The 18,054-nt window shown below is 46.7% G+C and overlaps 1 protein-coding gene across 8 annotated transcripts in view; it reads right to left on the bottom strand.

The window, feature by feature from the left end:
- The window catches only part of PRKCE (protein kinase C epsilon), a 498,772-nt gene that overhangs the window by 145,762 nt on the left and 334,956 nt on the right, over positions 1–18,054 (bottom strand). For all 8 annotated transcript variants that reach the window (XM_084828974.1, XM_084828982.1, XM_084828976.1 and 5 more), the window contains 5 exons: positions 15,056–15,185; positions 12,274–12,416; positions 7,886–7,982; positions 5,003–5,214; positions 892–1,065 (listed from right to left, as the gene is read on the bottom strand). In XM_084828974.1, the coding sequence (XP_084685100.1) occupies positions 892–1,065; positions 5,003–5,214; positions 7,886–7,982; positions 12,274–12,416; positions 15,056–15,185 (756 nt within the window). The remainder of the gene's footprint in view (positions 1–891; positions 1,066–5,002; positions 5,215–7,885; positions 7,983–12,273; positions 12,417–15,055; positions 15,186–18,054) is intronic.

Genomic DNA, 18,054 nt, shown 5'->3' with positions numbered 1-18,054 from the left:
TGACTTAACTTTTGCTGGATTGTGTCCTATACTTTAAATCTTCCTCCTTGCCATTCAAGTTGCTCATGTTCTGTATTGTACTTAAATATTTGAAGGTGCATAGCTCCAGGGACGGAGGAATTTGTCTATTTCCAATCTGCATCACTTTCACATTTTTCAACCCATATTTCTGTTCCTACATTCATCTGCAAATTCCTCCCAAAATACATATTTAAATGCACCATTTCTCTCAAAATAGATATTTAAATGCATAATTTGATATATTTAAACTGCTAAGAACCAAATCTAAACATCTGGAGAAGTGTGAAATCTAGTAGATATGTAGCTAGTTTCTGATTCACACATTAGTCCAAGATCAGGCCATTATGTATAAGATGGAATTCCCAAGCAACACTACATAGCTCTTTCTAATCTTTCATCTGATCTAAACATGCCCCTGTTACTTCAGTTTGTTTTCACATACCTTACAATAGTGGAACCTGTGGTCCGAGATGTTGTTCTTCCAACCGCCATCATCCCTAGCCAGCCTGGCTATTGGTCAGGGTTAATGGGAGTTGAAGTCCAACAACTTCTGAAAGGCCTCAGGTCCACCAACCCTGCCTTACAATTTAAACTGTTCACTTTTCTCCTCTGAAAGAAGCATTCTTTTCCAAATGTTGTGCCCTCTGGCTAAGCTGAAAATATACTATTATCTCCTTTATCCAACAGCTCACAGACCCTGTTTACGAGATCCAAAATTTATCCCACTACAACCAAAAAGAGTTATGCTCACAGTGCTGTACATTTCTGATGCACTTCTACGAGTAATTTTCTATGCTATGGACTCACACACAGACCAGATTCTGTGGATCCTCTGTACCTCAAGGCTGGGGATAGATTTAGGAAACCTACCTTGGTCTGGAAGCAGCAGTAGAGCTGTGTTAAGTAGGGATGTTTCCGTGCCAACGCCAGAATCCTTTTTTCTGTCATTGTACAGTCCACATCATCATCTTGTAGGATGACATCTTTCTTTAGGACTTTCACAGCATATACTTCGTCTTTACCTTTTAGCTCAGCTAGCATGACCTAGAACCAAGGACAAAGCTCATTTACAAGACTTAAAGCCTAGCCACATGTTGAACTCAGCAAGCGTATTCACCATGTTAGCTTGGTCATGGGAATCAGCTTTTAGATTTAGGCTTGATAAGTCAAGAATCTATTTAGGACCTCACTTAAAGAAATTTCACACTTTTAGTGGTCTTCGTGTTTACTGCAGAAACTCCAGTGTTATGCACCACTGCATAGAGACATTGGGTTTCTAGAAAATTTTCCAGGAAACTTTTCTATCCCAATTGCATACGGAAATTTGCACTGGAACATTTTCTGGTGCCCTAGAGAGTGATCTAATTTAGCATATTTGGGGTGCAATCCAATACATATTTAGACAGAAAAATACTACAATTCCCAGCATTCTCCAGCCAGCCATGCTTGCTGGGGAATGCTGGGAGTTGAAGAACTTTTTTCTGTCTAAACATGCATCGGATTGCACCTCATTTTACTTGTATTTAATAAACAACAAAGCTATAAAAGTACTCCAGATTAATTATTTGGCTCAATACACCACGAGCATTTGAACTGAAATATTTGAGGAAAAAGTTAAAGCACACTTAGGGTGCAATGCTATCGGGATGCCTGTCATCCTCTGAACTTGGAGGCCAATGGGCACCCTATGCAGACTAGGAGGAGAGTGGAGGTGATCTCCGCCTCTGTGCTCCTCCCACTCTGCTTTTTTGCCAGATGGGCTTTTTCACCCATCTAGCTAGGAATCTGAGGAGTGGGGGGAAGGGGGCCGGGGAGGGTGGAAGTTTCGTTGTAAGCCAGCCTCCCCAGTCCCCTCCCCGCCCACAGAACCTGCCCCGTTCCCTCATCCCCAAGGTTGCATTTGCAACCTTGGAGAGGCAGCCAGTGCATTTCTCTCCACACTGGCTAAGAGAGGGAGGGGGCGGGGAGCTCGGACTCCTGGGATCCAGGAATCTGAAAAATCCTATTCCCCCCTGAACGCTGTCTAGGGGCCAGAGGATTGCTCCCTTAATGTGATTCCAGTGTTATATTATGTAGACATTTTTATTGGAAAGCATGTAAAAATGTAAAGACAATAGCATGTACTTTCCTTACATTGCTTAAATTTAAGGGGGGGGGGAACCAGTAGTACTGAAAACTGTTGACACACTAATAAATTTTAGCAACCCACAGAAATGTGCATGATATACTGACAGCCTCTCATCTACAGTGTTGAAACAGCCAAGCTTGCCTAATACTGTATTTGCAATCAGTATCCATTCTTTGTTACTAATGAACTTATGAAATGGAAAAATTTCCGTGGAAAAATTAACCACTGGAATTTTTTCCACCCCGTGTCATTGCCGGTATAACAAACATTTAAAGTGTGAATGGCAGACAGATGTTCTTAAAACACTTGCATGGCACACTTGGGGGCCATGGCCCATTCAAGGCTTCTGAATGCATGTACAAAGGTGTTGATGATCTACATATTTTCTGCAGGGAATCCCATTGCAAAGTGCAGATCTGTTTGCAGACATAAATCAAATCCAGATTTGCAACACACTGGGTTGACTGAGTAAAATTTCTTGTGAGCTTTGTCCCAAAGAAGATTTTTAGCATCCCTCTTTTGGGCCTTAGAACTGTGGTCACCCCAACTTTGTTGCCACTTCAGATTTCAGATGATTTCTAATTCCATATAAGTTGCTGAGAAAATAAACATCCAATTTGTTCCACCAGCAAGAAGCTGCAACACATCTATAATGGAGAGAATGAGATTCAACACTGCTGCTTCCATCATCATTAAAATCACCTCTGCGACTCCTCTTTATAGCATAGCGGTAGGAGGCAGAGCAAATACAGCCTAAGATTTACACACTTTGTTGAGTTTGCATGGCTGGCAAGTTGCGGGGGAAAACAAATTATTTGGCTTGCAAAATCAGGGAATATGAAGTGGGAATCACCTTCAGGGAGAATAAATGTCATGCCCCCCTACAGAGCACTTTCTGCAGTCAACTGCCTGGATAAAAGACACCAACTGCAGTTTAGCATTTCAATTGCCAGACATACTTTCAACTGACTGACATTTAAAAAAATCCAATTTAGAAATGGGAAACATCTTCACCACTGTAAGGCTGTACAGAAAAGAGATCGCTATCTGTTATTGGCATGGTTCTTTTTAGTGCAAGGGTGCCATCTGTTCTTTTCTAAACTATTCTAAGAGCCACCAAATAGAGTAGGTTCATGTGAGATATTGTCACATGACATGTATAAGAACATCCTGCAGCTGAGCAGCGGTGCAGAGTGGTAGGCTGCAGTACTGCAACTGAAACTCTCCCCACGACCTGAGTTCAATCCCAGCGGAAGCCAGGTCCCAGGTAGCCGGCTCAGGTCGACTCAGCCCTCCATCCTTCCGAGGTCGGTAAAATGAGTACCCAGCTTGCTGGGGGAAAGGTAGTCACGACTGGGGAAGGCACTGGCAAACCACCCCGCTATAGTCTGCCATGAAAATGCCAGCGAAAGCGGCATCCCTCTAGGAGTCAGCAATGACTTGGTGCTTGCACAGGAGGAACCTTTCCTTTCCTTTCTTCTGCATCCAAACCTCCTCCATCAGCCTCTCCCAACCTGGCACAGTACAGATATGTTTGACTGCAACTCCCATCATCCCCAGCCAGCACATGCTGGTTTGGAAACATGGGAGTTGTACTTAAACACATCTGGAGGACAACAGGTTGGGGAAGGTTGTGCTATGTTATCCACTGATCCATGCTTGGCCCTCAGGATAGCACCCCCTGGAGGGACTAGGCAGACACTTTTCCCCATTGCACTGGTTTTAAGCTGGTGTGCCAGGTAATTCCCAGCACTGAGCAGCTCAGAGCTGGCACCACTCGTAGTGGGAAGTCAAATTTCTGGGTCAGGGCATAGACTGATGTGGCATGGTACAAGAGGTTCCACTTGAGTGCCCAGAAACTGAAATACTGACAGCACATGTAGCAGCTTTGTCGAACCCTAAGGCCAAGTTCAAGGGCCAAGTTCAATTCTCGAAGAACTCCCAGAGGCTGCATTCCAGTGTTGGGCAGGGCTCAAGGCAAAAGGGGCTGTGGCCCCAAACCCCAGTGTATTTTAGCTATAAGCTCTTACTGCCCATCACTAGGGCTTAGGAGAAGCATTTCAACCTTTTAGAATGGGGAGAACCTGTGAAAACGAATGGCGGTCAGAAAGGGAACGGGGATGTGGCCTTCTGGGAAACCCTGGATGGCCAGATTTGGCCCACAGGCCTGAGGTTCAACATCCGTGGGCTGGCACATCAGACAAGGACTGGGAAACCTGAATTAAATCCCTACTCAGCCATGAAACTGACGTTGGTGAGCTTGACTGATCCCTGCCAAGTCAGGGCTCACCCGGTTACCTCCAAGCCCTGATGCATAGGAAGATTATCTCACTTCTGCACACCAAGGGTAGAATCCAACTAAAGTCCTACTTAGAATAGGACCATTGAAATACATGGACTTAAGTTAGTCATGACTAACTTGAGTCCCATTCATTTCAATGGGTCTACTCTAAATAAGACTTTAGTTGGATTCTACCCCAAGATATAGACTCCCCTGAATTTGCTATAGCCATCTTGGCATGGATTGAGCCTAATGCAACATCCTGGTAAACCCCCTTTTCAGAGGCCAGGGAGCAAAGGTCCAGAGGCATACAGCATGATTGCCTCATCATTTTCTGACTTGGATTCCTGCACTGAGCAGGGGGTTGGACTCGATGGCCTTGTAGGCCCCTTCCAACCCTACTATTCTATGGTTCTATGAGCATGGGAAACTACAGTTTTCATGATGCTACACGAACACAGGTTGCACCATGGATGCGAAGGTGCATTCATGTCCTTCTTGGGCCTATCAGTAACGTATATTTTTCTTGTAAAAGGGTGAACACAGTCAAGCTGCAAGCAAAGACTACCCACCTTTCCAAAGCTGCCTTTTCCTAACACTTTAATGAAGTTAAACTCTTCGAGGCCCATACGCTTTGTCTGTGCTTTCACCTCTCCATTTTCACCGTTCTCCCCTGGTGTGTTAAGCTGGTTGTCAGTTGAGGTTGTTGCAGCTCCCCTGTGCTCCTCTCCTCGATTGTCAAATGATAACGCTTTCCTAATGTTGTTTTCAAGCTCTTTAATTTCTGAGAAAATATCAAAATGATCATGATAGATCTAGCCATAGTCACGCATGCTTCAGTTAAATCCTGTCTGGACTACTGTAACACACTCTACTTGGGGCTGCCTTTGAAAACTGTTACTTCAGCTAAGGGTGGCGAACTCACCCGCGCCCACCCCACCCACCGCTTGCTGGACTCCCGCTGCCCACCCACCCGTTTGGTGTGCGGGCTGAGCTGCCCATTGGTCCGTGGGCATGGCAAGAGCTCATGGCCCCTCTTCTTCCCACGAGCTGCCATTTTATGTAAAAATCGCAGGCATGCTACTTACGCAAATCATGATTAATGTAAAATGGCAGCCGTAAATAGTGCCATTTGTGGCCGCAATTTTACGCAAATCGCAATTTACTTAGGTAGCATAACTGCAATTTTTATGCAAAATGGCAGCCTGTGGGGAAATGAGGAGCTGGAAAACTGCGAGCTTACCCGACTTAGTGTGTGCTGAGTCAGGCCACCTTAGGGGTCCATGGACTGGCATCTGGGGGTGTTGAGCTCGTGAGAACTTGCTGAGCTCCACTCCCAAGCCAGGCTCCTCTGCCATCCTAACTTCAGCTGGTCCAAAATGCTGCAGCCAGACTGTTGATTGGGGCCATCTGTAGGGAACATGTGACTCCCTACTTACAATAGCTTCTCTAGCTACAAGTCTGTTTCTGGGCACAATTCAAAGTGCTGGTTATGACCTATAAACTCTATACAGCTTGGGACCAGGCTACCTGAAAGATCGCTTTCTCCAATATGAGCGTGCCCAGGTTTTAAGATTATTATTAAGATCTTAGGTGGAGGCTCTTCTCTTCGCCTCAGCACATTTGATGGGGATGCGAGAGAGAGCCTTCTCTGTGGCCATACCCAAACTCTGGAACTCCCTGCCAGGGGAGGCTAGGTTGTCCTTCTACCAGCAGGTAAAGATGTTTTTATTTAGGAAGGTCTTTGGTGTACAAGCTGGTCTGTTGCTGAAGGGAGGTTTAATTGGTTGGTGCTGTTTATTTCTTTTACTGTTGTGTATTTAACTGTGCTTTTAATTTATTTGTCTGTAAGCTATGTTTTAATTAAGATTTTGTTAATCTGGATTTTATTGTTAGCTGCCTTGACTGCCATTTTGAGGGAGGAAAGGCGAGTAGAACTCAGTTAATGAATAGATATTTTACAGAAATCACAAACATCTCTGCAATGTTATTTTATATTAATTTTGGAAGAAGTAGAAGCGGGCATTATTTTCACTTGCTCTACTTAAAAGACAGCAATCCTATGGTCCCTGGGCAAGTGTCTCAGGGTCCATAGGATGGCTTGGAACCTTGCACCCCCCACCTGAGGTTGGAGACAGCGCTCCAAGCCTGGAAGGGGGAGTTGGAGAGCCAACCCCAGACCCCTCCTGCTTGCAGCTGGCACAGAGAGAATCATGCCAGCTGCCTCTCCGAGACTGGATATTAACCTCAGAGAGGGGAAAAAGGGGTGTTCTGGTGAGTGGGGAGGGGAGAAGACCAGAGAGGTCAAGATACAATTTATCCTGCGCCTCCCCCACTTCCCTTCCCTTCCCCCCTCAAGTGTCCTCGCTAGACAGGCTGAAAAGCTCATCTAGCAAAAATCAGGGAAGATGGGCACGTGAAGACAGGATGGGCACTCTGCTGCTGCTCCCACCCGGCCAGCTTCAGCCCAGCAGGCACTGGGAACTCAGAAATCTCCTAGTCCAGGGACCTCCAAGTGGAGAGGGAGCAATCAATAGGACTGTGCCCTAAAAGACTGTGAGAATCAGGACTGAGAGGACTGAGGCCCACTGCAATTCCGGTTGACCTCCACTGTCCTTCCTGGTGTCCAGGGAGCAGGAAACAGAGGGGCCTCATGGGGAAGTGTAAGCCGGAGACCAGAGGAAAAGGGGCTATAGGCCACCCGGATCCGCCTTCTGCTGCAAGGACCTTGAAGAAACCGAGCCATGGAGTTTCAGAGAGGAAACAGAGGGGCCTCATGGGGAAGTGTAAGCCAGAGACCAGAGGAAAAGGGGCTATAGGCCACCCGGATCCGCCTTCTGCTGCAAGGATCTTGAAGAAACCGAGCCATGGAGTTTCCCATTTGGCACCCCAATCTTATACAGAGAGACACAAAGTCCCCACATGGTCTCAGTTCTCCCTCAGCCTTGGCGGGGAGTGTGTGGGTGGGGAATGTGTGTGTGTGTGTCCATTCCAGAACCTTGTGAGAACTGTCAGCAACCGCTACAACGATACAGTAATAAAGATGCTACAATGCAGGACTCCCCTCCCTGGCGCCTTCAAGATGTGGGGCCATATTGGCTGGGGATGGTAGGGTGTGTAGTCCAATGCATCTGGAAGGCGCCAGGGTAGGGAAGGCTAGCTTATAAAATGTCCCAAGTTCAGTACCAGCATTTCCATTTAAGCTTTAACCTAAGATCCCTTCAAGGGATGTTAGGTACAAAAGCAGGGAAAAGGCCCCATCCAAGACCTTGGAGTGCTACCGCAGGTCCCAGTAGATAGTACCTGATGAGGTTGACCTTTATTCAGGATAAGGCAGTCCCATATGCCTTGGTTAAATCTGAGCTGGCAGCCCTGCAGTTTTACAATGCCATGGCTCAGTGAGAAGACCAAAAGAATGCCATATATTTATCAGTAGAAAAGAAAAGTTGGTGAACCTTGATCACACGGGGAAGTTGGCGCTGACTTTGACCGATCATCTTCTCCTGGTGAGGATCCAGGAACCGGTGGTTGAGACTCTGCACCTGGAACAAGCTAAGAAGAGGCCGACAAAAGGGACACTTAGCCATTGTGGGGTGTTGTTCTGACATGACGTTTAGGAGAGAGCAAAGATGCAATTCCAAATAACAAAGCTGCTGCACCAAAAGAGGAAGGCAAGTGAAAATACCTGAGTTGCCATCTGCATCACAGATAGACAAGCATGGCAATTCATCCTTAAAAAGAAATTATTGTATTCACTGTATGGAAAACTCAATTTGTTAGAAAAAGTCCCATTTTGAGCATGGTAAATGCTGCTATGCTTGCCAAATGCACAGGAAAAAAAAATCTAGCTGAAACTCAAGTTGAGTCACATATGGGAAGCCTACACCCTACCCCCCAAAACATAACTTCTGAAATGAGATCTTCTTAACTTTCTGCACTGAATTCCAATCCTGTCTGAATGGAAGGTCATAATTCACGGAGCACCCATTGAAACACAAGTGTGAGTTAGTATGAAGAGGAGTTGTGCAAGAGTAGAGTTTGGGTGGATTTAAGAGAGATTTGGCTCAGCAAAAGATGAGGATACTCGACTTAACGCTGATGTCTACCAAATGCAGATTTCCAAATTCAGCATGATTTGTGCAAGGAATATCCTCAGAAGGAATGAGATGTTGCTCTACTCCTAGTGCTGAAGAGGGCTGATACTATAAATGACCTGGGTGGGAGATCATCTGGGAGAGGTATGGAAGTCACTCTGAGACTCTTCAGAGGAAGGATGAGGTATTAGCAGGACCAGTCAGTCAAAATGATGCAAAGCTGCTGGTGACTAACAAGTCATCCATCTTGATGCTAGAGCGTGCAGCACCACAGTCTTCCCATACTATATCATCATCATCATCATCATCATTTACTCTTCCTACTCCTACATTTATATCCTGCCTTTTTCCTCTTGGAAGGAGCCCAAAGTGGCTTACATGGTCCTTCTCCTCCTCTCCACTTTTATCCGCACAACAACCCTGTCAGGCAAGTTAGGCTAGGAGTCAGTGACAGGCCCAAAGTCACCCAGTGAGCTTCATGGCTGAGTGGGGACTAGAAACTGGCCTCCCGAGTCCCAGTCCAACACTCTAACCACACCGGCTCTGTGAACCTGCCTGAGTCCTAAAATCCTGATCTATGCCCCATCACCATACGGAGGATGGCAGGCAGGCATAAGGGCCTCCAACATAGCATCTACTCCTGACAGCAGCAGGACTGAGAATACGAGTCCCAGAAATCCCCAGTGAGAAACCGATGCTATGGCCATCACTTCTACCGGGAAGGCGCTCCAAGGACAACCAATGCCAGGACACAAAGGCTGCAATTAGAGATGCGTGAACCCACCCCCACCTGGGTTCTCTGGGTGCCTGCCCCACCCCTGCTCCTACTTGCCAGTCTCCAGACTTTGCTTGAGCCCCTCCCGTGTTCAGCAAGCAGCCCACACCCACCCCAGCGGCCTCATCGAGCTCTGTAGTCGTCATTTTTGGGAAAATAAAATGGCAATAGTATGTGCAAAGTGTGCATTTTTACAGATGTGCATATTTGCGTATGCACGAAATTGCATTTTTTCAAAAATGTGCATTTTCACACATACATGAATATGTGCATTCACCAAATGTGCATTTTTGCACATATGCGAAAATGCGCATATTGCAATCGCCATTTTATTTCTCAGAAATGGCAACCACGCAGCTTGATGAGGTTGCTGGGGTGAGTCTGGGCCACACACCGAGTGGGGGCAGGGGCTCGGCGAGCGGGGCTTGGGGTGGTGGACAGGGGCAGTTCCGCTGGATTCTCAGAGGAAATTGGGCGCCCGTGCCATCCCTAGCTGCAATCCAATACACACTTATCTGGGGGGAAAGTCCCATGGTATGTACTTCTGAACAGCCGCACATAGGATTGCACTGAAGTTATGTGTAACTCTTGGCACAGCTGACCCAATGTACCTGAGATGGTTTGTGATTTCTTTCTTTTTGCCCCAATGCGGAAGGGATCAGCTTCTGTGAAGTGACTTTGCAAACTTCTGCTGAACCCAAATCTCTTTCAGAAGAATGTTATTTCGGTGCCTTTCCATTTGTCATCACTATAATGTCATGGAGGGTTGATGGGAACATCGGACAAGGAATGATCTTTTGCCAGTTTCACAACCAGATAAGACTATTTATGTTCATATGTGTTCCCAGAGCGGGACTTCAAAGCTAGTGACTTTGATGTTTACATGGCTTTCTGACAAGAATGATTCCTTCTGACAATTGAAAAATAATAAAGGCCCTCGTGACCATTACGACTGAGGTCAAATGAGTCTAAGGGCCAACTTACATGTTCTGTTTTAACGTGTAGGATGTAGCTTTGCCTTCTGATTTACTTTAAGTAATTACAGGTGTGGGAGGATCTGGGGGACAGGCTTGCAGTGTGTGGGGATGAGACATTTATCCCATCCCACCCTTGCTGTGCCCCCCTCCCCGATGATCAGATGTCCCAAAAGGGTAAGAACATTAGGAAAAAAGTTCCCATTGGCACCAGTGAGAACGTTTTATTAATGTTTCTAGTGATGGTGGTGGTGGTGGGGGAAGACGTTCAGTGGCATGGCTGGGGATGGAATGGATAAACCCCCGTTCCCTGTGTTGCAACCCCCCCATATATCCTCCTCCCCACACGCCTGTAATTACTTAAAGAAAATCAGAAGGTGAAGCTGTATGCTATGCATTAAGGGTGATGTGAAGAAGGGATGTACAAAAATTTCATTTTTGCTCACAGAACATATGAGCCTGCCCTGTTCATAACCCCAAATGCAAATGCAACGATATGTCTGCCAAATATGTTTGCAAATCGCTGAATACATGCTTGCGCTCAATTTACAAATTTCCCTGCTCATTTTGTGCAAATTTCTAAAGTTGCACAAATTTTTCTCATACACGAAATCAGCCCCATTTTAGTCTATGGGGGAAATGTATGCAGCTTGGGGGATTTGTGTGCAGCTTTCACATTCAATTGCTGTGCAACTTTCCTGTTTGATTGCTGTTCGTTTGGGCAACGAACAAAATTTGAGAAGCGATTGCAGATGCGGACATAAAGTGGGCATGAGACGAGTGGTGAGCCGATGTTCTGAGAATCGTGGAGGGCTCGAACATCACTCATTAACCCATCCTGAATGTGAGGTTTGGCCCTAAGTCCTTCCAGAGTATCTTCCAGCTCATTCAGTTGCATCAAGGACTAACTACACATTGTAGGTGGGGATGCTGGAGAAATTCGAGATGGACTAAAATGAGCTCAGATTACTCAGAATCCGACCTGCAGAATCAGACTGTGCAGAGTCTGCAAACTTTTGGATTGTTTTGTACTTTCCCAAAACTTACGCACATTTATTCATAGGAAAATACCCAAGTTTCTGCTGAGGAAAGGTTTAGTGGTACAGGGGTTATGTACCTTAGTACGTAACATTTAGCGAATACGCTAAACATTACATAGTAAGATAAATTATGTAAATTGTTACAAAACCTCTGATGTAATTATTTGTGTATTTTTCCACATGACGAAACAAAATCATATCTGTCTGTGAGCAGACGATGGAAAAAAAGGGCACCTGACAACCTGCAAAACACAGATGTATGGACTGTGCAAAACCTGCTCCATTCCTAATTACGGGTGACACAGGGCTGCTGTTTAAAAAAGCATGTCCGAATCAAGTATTCCCTCACCTGCGGCAATGTTTAGGAATGCTTATCCATCTTGTGAGGAGAAGATGTTTTGCATTTACCCACTTCACATTACTGGCTGCCGCTTGCAGGGGCTGCTCCATGACAGAGGTATAGGAGAGAATGCAACACAGGGCTGCCATTTTGTGGCAGCTACATAACCCATACAGATGGGCGAATCTCTGCTTTTGGCCTGTGTCACTTTTGCATGCTTTTACCCATCATTCCTTTCCATTTCCATAGTAATCTGTCAATTCATCCCAAAATATGTAGTTTTAACAACATTTCTAAATTCATATTTTGATATGCTTAAACTGCCAAGAACTGCTTTGCAATATTTGGAGAAGGTTGGAAGTTCCCTTTCAAGTCTTTGATTCTATGAAATCCCATGGATAGCTAAGTTCCATTCTGCATATTAGCATGAGGGGTGAAGATAAGGTCATCTTTGTGTAGGAACTCGCAAATATCCAATTCCTCAAACATCCTTAAGTCACCTATAATGTGTAGTTATGCACAGAGATTCACACCTAAGTGAAGGAAACAGGATCAATTCTTTCATTCTTCATAGTGCAGAATGGTCATTTGTTCATATTTAAGATGGTTCATTTGGTTACCTTCTTCCTCCTTTGTCCACTATTAGTGATCTTATCTGGAGTGACGCCGAGATCTGCGAGGACTTTAGCTATCCCTCTAGCATCCACTCCACAGTTTGGTGCCACATTTGTTTCACAGCGTCTATGTACATTCATCTTGCAAACTGTAATTTAAAGCAGGCAGGGAGAGAGGGAAAAAAGCCAGGAGAAATTAGATTAGGTTGTCTTGAGATATCAGTATCTACCATCTATCTGGATCGTAAGGGTCCTGGATTGTAGCAATATTCCTTGTATTCAGAAAGTGATTTCGATGGGAAAGGGCTACACTAGCATTCGCGTATTCAATTCATAGCCTGTTAGATATTCTAAGAATACAAGAACAGCCTTCCTAGATCAGACAAGCTCCATCTCAACTAGTATTCTGTTACAGCAGCAACCATTCAGGGATGTGTCTGTATCTCTCAGTTTTGCTTTCTCCCACATACAAATTTTTAAAATCTCAACTTCTCTCCCAAACATAAAGAACTTTACATATTTTGGTACAATCTTATAAAAAGCGAACTGGGATGAAATTCTCACCCATCTGCACCAGCCAAGTTCAATGGGTACAGTTATTCCCACCGTGGAGAAGACCATGGCGTCCTTGCCTGCCATAGAACTGTTAAACATCAGGAGCAGGGCCAGCCCTGCCATGAAGCAGCCTGATGTGGGCGCATCAGGCTGCGGAATATGGGAAGAGCAGTGAATTGTGCTGCTCTCCCCCTCCAAAGGGCCCTGCTGCTTCTTGGTCCTGCTGACCACCTAGACCAAGAAGTGGCCACTCACTCGCTTACCTTCCGCCCATGTAACCTGCTTGGGCAGACAGCTGGCTAGCCAGCCAACCCAGCTGATTACGCCTGTCTGCAAGCCAGCTTACTTTTTTGGGTGTGCATTTGCCACTATTTCTACCCGTCAGCTGCTTCCACCTTGTGCAGCAGCCATGGCACAATTAACTCTCACGATACTTTGGCTGACCTCTTGCAGGCATCCCGCAGCTGCTGTGCACAAAGTGGAAGCAGCTGATGGGCAGGAGTGGCGGCGAGGTGGGCATGCCAAAAAATGCATGCCAAAAAAATAGGTAAGTAAGAAGACTCAGAGGCACGTCAGCTGAGCATGCGGCTATTTGGCTTCCACAAGCAGGGAAAACTGGCACCAATTCCACCATGTGCCTGTGAAGCCAGGGAGAGGAGAAGCAATGTGGACACAGTAACACAAGCATCCTCCCACACTTACTTTTTATGGGCTTGGGTGGGCCAAAGAGGTGGAAGGGGCTGCAAAAAATGAGTTTTACCCCAGGGAGCTCCAAATACAGAGGATGTATGTAGCCCATGGTATGTTACACAGGCCCAAACTAAGACCAGAAAATGCTCTATCTGCCTCACATGACAAATATTTCAGGGAGTTCTGCCTTGAAATATAGAAAAGGAAGCAGCAAAAAATTGGGCTACTTAATATTCAGACTCTTTCTTGTTTGTTGACAGCTTAGTAATGATGCTAGTGTTATACTTTATATTTGAGTGCCCTCTTGTGGACGGAAAAAAGTGCACAAAATTGTAAGCACATTAATACTGCATACAATATTGCATCCTTTGGAGGAAAAGCATTATTTTCTTTTTGCCCTCCAAATGGCATGGCTAATAGGACTTCCCATCCTCTCCTCCCTGCTACAGCTCCCCGTGCACTCTCCAAAACTGCTCTGGAGGATCGGGGGACTCTCCAGAGCAGATATGGAAGGCATGCGAGGGGCTGCAGGGCAGAGCAGTGTCCGGGGAAGTCCTATTCTGCCAGTGGCACCCTCCCATTGGTGGAACAACGATCTTGGATCCAACCAATGTGTGTCCTGCTATGGCTGGATCAAGCTTGGCGTTAGGTTAAATGAAGGGGCAATCCAAAAGCAAGTCAATAAACAGACAATGGTCAAAGGCACAGTTTTAGCAGGCAAGAGGGAGAGTTCCAAGAGAGAGACCTGAAGAGCAGCTAAGGTCAAAACACAGATCAGCAGTCAGATACAATACACCAAGAAGGAGAATCAAGCAGGAGTTCGAGGTCAGTAGCATGAAAGTTCAACCATGGAGCTCAGAAAAACAAAGATGGCAAAATACATTGTTTCCAGCAATGGCTAGGCTGATACTGAAGGCTTATATGGCCAGAACTTCATGAGCCCCACTCAGGACTCAGCTGCAGTTCATTACAAGCCCTCCGGCAAAAGTTCTACTGATGAGGAGGGTCTTGCTCCCAAAGGGGCCTTTTATGCAAGCAGGCGTTCCTTTGCCTGGCCATGGTCTGAGCCTGTTCCTTCAGGCGCTGGTGTTCTTGGGGGCTGGGTGGTGGCTCAGCATCCCCCTCTGACTCGGAAGCACAACTGCCCACCTTTCAAGGGGGAAGATCTGAAGTCCTCTCTCCTGAGGGCCAAGGGACCTTCTTGGTCAGCCCCAGGTTCCCCTGAAGTGCCTTGTTGCCCAGGGACATCTAGCTCAGGCTTCACATCATCATCTGAGGATTCCTCCAGAGGGGGCATGACGATGTGCGGGTTTGTGGCTTATGTAATGTACCTGATTGGGAATGGGGGCTCTTATTACTTGCTAGAATTATAGTTGTCTCATACTAGCAGAAAAGCTAACGCCACAATCTGATCCCCACTGACCTGGGAGTAAGGCCCACTGAACTCGATGGACTTACTTCTCAGCAGACGTGCATAGGACTGCACTGTAAGAGGAAGTCCTGAATGGGGAAACCCGGGCTGCAAAGCAGGAATGCATCTTACCTTTGCATTGTAAACCTTGTCTCAGAAGTCCCCAGAGCAACGAACCACAGTGGTCACAGAAGGTGGGCACTTTGTAATTGTGAATGCTGAACTTGTGAGGCATGTTGACACTGAAGCGCTGGGAGCCCACCTGGAGGGAAAACAGCAAAGCATGACAGCACAAACAAAATTCCACACTGGCCCTCAAGTCTTTACCAGTCAATGACTTGCAAATTACTTACCACAAAAAGAGAGTGAGAAAAGCAGGGGGGGGGGATTGAATGGTATGGGGAGTGTGAATGGCAGTGGGTGAGTGTGAGTGAGAAAGAGACAGAGAGAAGGGGGGAGGCGAGAAGGAGAGGGAGAAAGAGAGAGAGAGAGAGAGAGAATTGGGTGGATCGGGCCTGTATTTGGGTGACCAGTATAGTGTGGCCCCAGGGAAGGTTTGTAATGAGGCTATGCAACCCTTGAGCCAAAAAAGCCCCCTGCCCCATATACAGTAATTGCAAACTCGGTTCTTGATTCTCCATGCGCTGATCCAAAACAGCACCATCCACATACAAGAGTGTCAGGGTGGACACTGAGCCCATAGAATCCCAGAGTAGTTCTGATTCTGAGGAAGAGGAGTCGCTCCTGGGAGAGGAGTGCACTCATCTTTCCCAGGGCCAACAGCTGACAGAGATTCCTCCCACCGGCATTCCTAGCTTAGATAGCAGTCCTGGGAGTGACAGAGCGCAGGAAGCAGACTTGCTGGATGCGCGACGCCGACGCAGAGAGCGGCGCCAAATGGAGGGTGCGGAAAGGAGGCGTAGTGCCCGGTTGGCGCGCAAACAACGGCTGCGCCCAGAGGATCCAAGGGAAAAGGGGAGAGACTCTCCCTAGCCCTTAAGTTCAGGGTCTGCCAGTGATTCCCTTTCAAACGGGGACCAACTGTTCCAACTTAGGGCATAGGTACTCTGCTGCTCAGATCAAGTTGCTAACAGTAGAGTTGTTAAGTTGTAAAAGAGGAATAAAGCTTTGAAAAGAATCCCTTTGTCTGTGTCTGGACTTGGCTACTGGATTAGACTGAGAGAGGCCTCCAAGGAGCCCTTGACAAAGAGGGACGTATCAGCAGACTTGTTGGAACCTCAAAGTTTGCAAATGTACAAAGAAAACTTCAGGAAAAAGAAAACCCTACCAGAGGAAGGCGTGGTGGGGGACCCCCCGCACAATGTAGACTGAACATGCTCAGTGGGCACAAATGCTAACTAAGGGTGCAATCCTATGCATGTTTACACAGAAAAAAGTCCGACAGCTCCCAGCATTCCCCAGCTGCATGCTGGGAGTTCTAGGACTTTTGTCTGTCTAAACATGTATAGGATTGCGCCTTAAGGGGAGCTTCTCTGCCATTACTGATTTATTGGGGACCCTTGCGTCATTCTGAAGGAGCCTCTGGATTGTACAGAATACCATTTGGAAAAGTTACTGCCCTAAATGGATCACATTTGCTTCATAAACAACCAATCAGTTGTTTAAAGGAGTTCCCAATTGCACATGGAAATTCACTGCATGATCTCCCTACCCCCACCCGCCGGAAACAATCCTCCTTTCATTGGCTTTTCTCCAGGAGTCCTTCCAACAATAAAAGCACCCATTCTGAAATGCCTCCAACCTTCCTGGTGCCTGAGAATGTAAATCAGCACAGGAATTCCCATATCCCTTACTAGCAGAAAGGCATGTCAGAAGTTGGTAGACCACCATCTGACATGAGATATCAAAGCACGAATACAGGACTGCAAGGCTGAGGGGACAACACAGGGGATGAAAGTAAAACATTCATCTGCTATAAAGCTGTAACAATGACATGGTGGGTATCCAGTGGTGTAGTGTAGCTAGGGCTCATAGGGTCGAAATGCCAGGGCCATCTGATGAGCAGAGATGATAGTGTCACCTGCCACACAGACATGCTCCGCCCCCCAGCTCAGGCTCCTCAGTTCCCTCTGAATTTAGCTGCAATCCTCAAAGTCGCAGGAAGGGGCGACAGCGGAATGGATTTCTCCAGTAACAATATGTAGTTGTGAGTTAATGCAAACTATTTCCAGATGGCCTGGTGTTGAATGGGCAATTGAGACCCACCAGCTTTACAAAAGAGCTGCTCATGGCAGACGCCTCTGGTCTGTCTGACCTCTTGTTAAGCAAATGTCTGAATGGGATCTTCCTTTCCTCCTCCCTAAGGAAGATTGTTTGGCCAGATCTTGCTCAGGCGCCTGAAGTCTTGGTGTTAACTAAATGGTTATCAACTCTGGGAGCACAAGGAATGACTTGGCATTCTCTAACTTAGTCCCTGTTAATGCAGGGAGCTTGGGTTGCGGCTGAGATGTTGACCCGGTTCACATGATCATGGTGGGGGAATACGCCACAGTGGCTTATTTCCCCCACTGTGTGTGGCAGTCGTGTGCTGGGTGGAGGCCGGGGGGATCTGCGGAATTAACCTCACCGGCACAGTTTGCTGGGCTGTGTGAACCCAGCGAGGGTGGCTTGTTGCTGTGGCTTCTGGGTGACTGCCTGTGGCTTCTGGGTGACTTGTTAACAGCAGCAACAAGAGACACCCCCACCAGAGTTGCATGACGTGGCAAGCTGTGCTGGCAACAATAATTACGCCAATTGTCCTGGCATGTGACCGGCAAGCGCAGTGGGGGAAATAAGGCACTGTGGCTTACTTCCTCTGGCATGACTGCACGAACTGGGCCAGTCTCAGGGAAGGAAACAGCTGGGGGATTTCGCTGGTGCTGTCATGGTGCTAGGAGTGCCCCCCCTCCCAGAAATCTGATGGGGGAGAAGTGTCTGTTGGGGTGTTACGCTGTGAATCTCCACCTACGCTCAACCTGTATATTTGTAAATAAATGCAGATACTACAGAATGCCTGGTCTGCAATGATCTCATTCAAAGGAAAACAGCCCTGGGAAATGCTTGCATCCATGGAGTTCTCACTGCTCAGAGGATTAGGATGACAGCACATAACAATATAATTAAATAGTAAT

Source organism: Heloderma suspectum, chromosome 1 (assembly GCF_057233095.1).
Source record: "Heloderma suspectum isolate Gila_16-S chromosome 1, 16-S_ref, whole genome shotgun sequence".
NCBI lineage: Eukaryota > Metazoa > Chordata > Lepidosauria > Squamata > Helodermatidae > Heloderma > Heloderma suspectum.
Note: the sequence above shows the minus strand (reverse complement) of the source record. Positions and strands in the feature narration are given on the sequence as shown.